Consider the following 5,667-nt stretch of genomic DNA (forward strand, 5'->3'; position numbering starts at 1 on the left):
TATATATATATATATATATATATATATATATGCGGTATATTCCGATGTATACATGAGGTCATATACACAAATAAACATGCCAATATGCACCTAGCTTGTGCTGCTGCTAGTGCAGCGCATTGGGAGCCTACTCCAGGTTTAGGGTTTACCTCTTCTGGTGTGATGAGCCTGAGAGTGTCTTCCCGAGGTTTGTTGGCAGCCATCAGTTCGCGAAACCGGTTCTGATTAGATACTGAAGCAGCAGCAACAGCAACAGCAACAGCAACATACACATATTTTGGCGCAGCACAAAGAGCAGCAGCAGCAGACACGTGGCACGGATTGCAGTAACAGCACCCGAAACACGAGCAGCAGTTTCAGAAGCAGCACACGCATCCGACATACGGAGTTTGGGAGAGACAGCGACAGACAACAGCAGCAAAAGCATCTCAGCAGCAGCACTCTTAAGCCCCTCACCTCCCATGCGTCCTGCAGTTCGCATGGGTACCACCGTGTTGCTTGCTCCGATTGCCTGCTGCTGTTCCTGCTGCTGCTGCTGAATCCTTGTTGCATGCGTTTGCAGCAAGGACTGCAATGAGTTTTGAGGCTTAAGAGGAGTAAAAGGAAGCGAAAGGGGCACAGGGCTGCCTTCCAGAACTCCCACATCCCCGATATGGTTCAAGCCACTGCTGTGGTTGCTGTCATTGCTGCTGCTGCCGTTGCTGCTGCCGCCGTCCTCAGAAGCTCTCAGGATTGGGATAGTGCCGAACTCCGCTACTGTTCCGGACACGGTCGCAGGAGCAGATGGATCTACATACGCGTTTGTTGCACCATCCGTTGCTGCTGCTTCTGCTTCTGCTGCTTCGTGGGCAGCAGCAGGAGAGCTGCCTCCATGCATGTCAGCAATTGACAGTCTCCCTTAGCCCTGCGATGTATAGAAACCACGAAAAAAAGCTAAACAAGATTAAGGCCTCAAGTAAATGTCGCACTAGTAGACGGTTTTCGGTTGCATGTCAAATACGGCTAGGGTTTAGGGTTTACAAACACTGAAGGGGCATGAGCCGCTGCGCAATACATAGATTGAGGCATTCAAGCTTGATACAGAAGCAACTTTCAGGTGTAATACACAGAAGCGCTTTCGCGCCGCTCAGGGACGGCTGCTGCATGCGTTTGCATGCACGGGAGCCTGTTGGGGCTTGCCTTCGCTTGGGGGCGATCTGCTTACGCTCCCCGTGTTTCTTCTCGTTGTTCCTTGGTTTTGCGTCTTTAGAATAATATTATTTCGATCTATTTCCTTTTTTCAATACGAAGAAACGGATTTCTTTCTGTTAAGCGTACGGCTTGAAGACGCTGGGGCCTTTGCCCGCTGCTGCTGAGCTATTCGGCTGTTGGCCTTTGTTTCCCCATGGTACCCCCCTATTTTCTTTTTCTTGTTAATCTTCACGTCAATCACCTCACAAGCCCAGGGGCGGGGAACGCTCCAAGCCCCTGCGGCAGTGGGAGCGGCAGCAGCCTCCGGTGCTGCTGCTGCTGCTGCTGTTGCTGCTGCTGGTATACAATCGAAGACAAATGAGAAGATAAAGCAGTCTCGTTACTACATGAGACGTAGATATCGACCCTAAAGAAACAATCCCAGATCATCTTGTAGCTGCTGCTGTAGCCCCAGTCCCGTGGTGCTCCTCCAGGTGTTGCCACAAGTGCAGGTGTTCCTGCAGTGTGCTTGGAACTACCTCCGAGCGTCTATTGGTTGTTTCCACGCTTTAGTCCTCTTCTTTTGCTGCTTCTAGCAGCAGCGAGCTCCCTCTCTGCCTCGCAGCTTCTCCTCCACCGCAGCAGCGGCCTCACACCTGCACCTGCAGCTGCTTCAGCAGCAGCAGCAGCAGAGGGGATGGATAGTCGTCCTGCCCCCCCAGGGGCTGGCAATAGCGGCGGTTCGGGGTCTGGTTTTTCTTTTTTTTCTCACTTCTCTCCCTTTTCTGTCCAGCAGCGACAAGCAGCTCACGAGATTCTCCCTGGTTTGTTTTTAGGGTCTGCCGTTGCTGCTCGTAGTGCTTCTTGGCTTCATCAGAATGGCATTACTCACGTGCTTTGTCTTCACAATGCTGCTGCAGGGCCGCAGCAGCTGTTGCAGCAGTTGCAGATGCAGCTGCAGCAACGTCGAGAAATCCTGAAGTTCAACCCGGAAACGGAGCCGACCAAAGTACAGCGGCAGCAGCAGCTTTTGCAGCAGCTGCAGCAGCAGCAGCTCGTTCAGCACCTGGCGGTACACCCCGACCGCTATGTGTATTGCTGCTGCTCCATTCTCGATGCACCGCAGGAGCTCATGTTGCCTCTTGTGCCCTTTTGTCTGGAGTTTATAGACAAGGCCTTGAGCAACCGCAATTACCGCATGCATCCTCCTGATGAGCAGCAGCTAGCAGCAGCAGCAGCAGCAGCAGCATCAGGTGCGCCTCCAGCAAACGTCCGTCTGATGCAGAGCCGCCGCCGCAACCACTGTTTCATAGAGAAAGGAACCATATGCAGCATGCTGTCCTCCCTCGAGGACGAGTTTATACAACCTGGTGCTGCTGCGGCAACAGCAGGGGATGCGGCGGCAGCGGTAGCCCAAGCATCATCATCAGCAGCAGCAGCAGCAACAGCAGCAGCAGTAGGGGAGCCTGCGAGGAAAGTTGTGGGGGGCCGCGTGCTGGTGCACTGCGCTAAAGGCATCAGCCGCAGCGCGTGTATCTTACTTGCCTTTCTTCTGTTCCGCAAAAGTTTGCGGCTCGATGATGCAATTGCCTTTCTTTCGAGAAAGCGACCTGTGTACCCTAACGTCGGCTTTCAGGTAATACATATTTCTTAAAACAAATTCAGAAAACGTCTAGGGAAGGGACAAGGGTCTAGGTGATGAGGCGAAGTATCTTGAGGGCGATGGGAAAATTGTCGAGGGTTTAGGCTTGAGGGGGTTTAAGGTTTGGGGCTGAGGAGGGAGGGTTTAGAAGTGAGGATAATGGTGAGGTTAGGGTGTGCGGGCGGGGGGCTTGTAGGGTTTAGGATTTTGGGAGTGGCACGGGGGCAAGCAACACAGACAAGCTGGCGGCTGAGGTCATATCACCATTCATGGGATATTGTTAAAGGGTGTAGGGTTTAGATTTGTAGGTGTAGTGGCGATAGCGAGACAGAGCGACAGAAACAGAGGAAAAGGGGCACAGATGGAGAGAAAGACAGAGGCACAAAACGCACAGATAGGGACAGAGACACAGTGATCCGGTAAGCGAGACAGGAAGCTAATAATGTTTGTGGCTGCCTCCTCTTCAGGTTCAGCTGCAGTACCTCCAAGACAGACTTGAGGAGGTGCGGCCCGCGCTGCCCCATAACATTGAGCTTGATGACCAGCAGCAGCAGCACCACCACCACCACCACCACCAGAAGGGAGCAGCAGCAGGAGCAGCAGCAGCTCACGCTTTCGATGCGACTGTCTCCATTGAGGAGAGCGAGCCCGACATATTCAGAAGAGACCCAGACGCCAAAAGCCGTGAGGGTTTTGAGCCTGAGCTTAACCCTCACTAAGTCGCCACACGAAATCTTAAGCTCTTTAAAGCACCACTGCGGCATCAAACGCTGCAGAGCCCTCTCCTGCGTGGCTTGTGGTTCCACGTGTAGGGTTTATCGTGGGCTTAGGGTATAAGTTTGGTTCATTGTTAAGCCAGTGAAGCGTAGTTTTAAGAGCAGCTGTGTTGACTGTAGGGTTTGGGGTTTAGGAGTAGGCGTTAAGTGCGTGTTCGGGTCCGTGGCCCATCGTGTCCAGGGTGTAGGGTTCGGGGTTTAGGGTTTAGGGTTTGGAATGATCAGGGCTAAGGGCGTTCGTCGCCTCCTGCAGTGGCGATCTGACTGAGGCGGACTTGGGACGTTTGATAACTGTAGGGTTTTCCTCCCATTCTTGCTTCTCTCTTGTCTGTCTCCTCTCCTTTGGTCTCCTGTCGTTCCTCGTTGCCGTTTATCTCCTTGCGCCGCTCAGTGTCTGCATCTTTGTTTGTTTCCTCGTGTCCTTTTCAACTTGTCTCTCTTTCCTGTTATTCTTTGTCTCCTTATCTTTCATCTCCATGTGCGTTTCTTTTTTCGCTTCTCACTTTGTCTGTCGCTATGTCTGGCTCCTGTTGTTTGTTTGTGTGGCGGCTGCTTGGCTCCCCGTTGTCCCCGTTTGAGTCTCCTCCATTTGGTTCTTTTTGCAGTCCATACTGATATTTGCTTATCTCTTCGCCCCCCAAATAGGCTGGGATTGTTTTGTAACTCTTATGTTTCCATCCCTTTCGGTTTAAGGTTTATCGTTTAGGTTTTATGGGGGCCAATCCATAGTGCTGGTGTCCTACTGTGGGTTAATGTTCACTCATACTTGTTTGGCTTCTGGTTTAGCTTTTAGCGTGTGCTGCTTAGGATGTAGAACTTAGTGTTTAGGGTTTAGGGAGTCTGGTGCATGCAAGGTCTTGGCATTTCCACGATGGTACCCATGCTGCTGCAGGCTCGCATACAGCGAGAATGTGAAGCTTTGGAGACGCAAGTGTCTGTGTTGTATCAGAAGACCCCGCTGCTGCAGCAGCGGACTCTCTGGCGACCGTTTGGTCTCTTTTTTGAGAACCTCAGGTCGTACCAGCTGCAGCAGGAGGAGACAGTTCTCAAGAAGGCAGAAGCCTGTGCGCAGAAGGCAGCAGAGCTCAAAGTGCGTCCCTCTTGCTGCTGCTCCCTGGTGCTGCTGGTCCTGCTGCTGCCATGGCGCACTCTCCTCCCGCTGCTGTTGCTGCCGTTGCTCGTGCTGCTTCTGGTAAGTCAGCTTCTCTTTGTTGCTGTTGCTGTGCAGCTGGTGTTTGCTGCCACGCTCCCCGGTGTCTCCATGGCGGACAAAGTGGCAGATGAGATAAAGGCCTGGGTCTCCGACTGCCGCGCGGCAGCTGCAGCAGCAGCAGCTGCTGCGAAAGACAAAACCAGAAACAGCAGCCCCTCTGCAGATGCACCAACAGGTGAAATGGAGGCAGAAGATAGACAGAGATACTTTCTCAGCGAGAAAGACGGAGATGGTGGCAAACACTCAAAGAAGGCCGCCAGATGTAGCCAAAAACGCAGCAGAAGCAGAAGCAACAGCAGCAGAAGCAGCAGCGGCACCGAGAGGAATGCCGATGGTTCGATTTCCAATGGTTTCAACAGTAGCAGCAGCGGGAATGGATTGAAGCAACCACAAGGAGCCTTGCTTCCATGGCAACAGTCTTCGCACAAGCGCCACCGCAGCACTAGCAAAGACAAAGAGAGAGAGAGAGACAGAAATAGGGAAAGGCAGAGACACAGGGGCAGGTCAAGGGACAGAAGCGGGGACAGAGACAGCAGCGCAGAGAGGAAGAGGTCAAGAAAGATGGCGAAGAAGAAACACAAAGACAAAAAAAAACACTCGAGCCTCCGGCTTAGACTCAAAACCCCCAAGCCGAAGCCAAAAACGTATAGCAGCGATAGTGAATGAGGTCAACAGGACCAGCAACAGCAGCAACGGTAGCAACGAGAAGCCAGATGCAACAGAGACAGCGGCGACAGGCTGCGCAGCAGCAGCTGCGGCAGCAGCGAAAGTAGCAGCTCAGGGCGGCCCGTCGATTGGCTGTCTTCTGGAAAGCGTTTTGCCGGCGTCGTGGCTCAGCAAATTCCTGCTGGTGCTGACGTTGCAGT

The 5,667-nt window shown here is 52.8% G+C and overlaps 2 protein-coding genes across 2 annotated transcripts; one reads left to right on the forward strand and one right to left on the reverse strand.

Moving 5' to 3' along the window:
- Positions 1-149: 149 nt before the first annotated feature.
- EMWEY_00054460 (cytochrome b5-like heme/steroid binding domain-containing protein, putative) lies at positions 150-877 on the reverse strand (the record flags this gene model as incomplete). The annotated part of the gene is made up of 2 exons (XM_013480129.1): positions 150-232; positions 337-877. Coding segments are annotated over 2 exons (624 nt in total), but the record flags the coding sequence as incomplete, so codon positions are not given.
- A 990-nt stretch (positions 878-1,867) lies between these two features.
- On the forward strand, positions 1,868-5,467 carry EMWEY_00054470 (dual specificity phosphatase, catalytic domain-containing protein, putative; the record flags this gene model as incomplete). Its single annotated transcript, XM_013480130.1, has 5 exons — positions 1,868-2,806; positions 3,280-3,496; positions 3,814-3,881; positions 4,538-4,678; positions 4,817-5,467. 5 exons carry the CDS (start codon positions 1,868-1,870, stop codon positions 5,465-5,467), a joined length of 2,016 nt encoding a protein of 671 aa, XP_013335584.1.
- Positions 5,468-5,667: the final 200 nt, after the last annotated feature.

This window comes from Eimeria maxima, genomic scaffold (assembly GCF_000499605.1).
Source record: "Eimeria maxima Weybridge genomic scaffold, Emw_scaff1646, whole genome shotgun sequence".
Lineage (NCBI taxonomy): Eukaryota > Apicomplexa > Conoidasida > Eucoccidiorida > Eimeriidae > Eimeria > Eimeria maxima.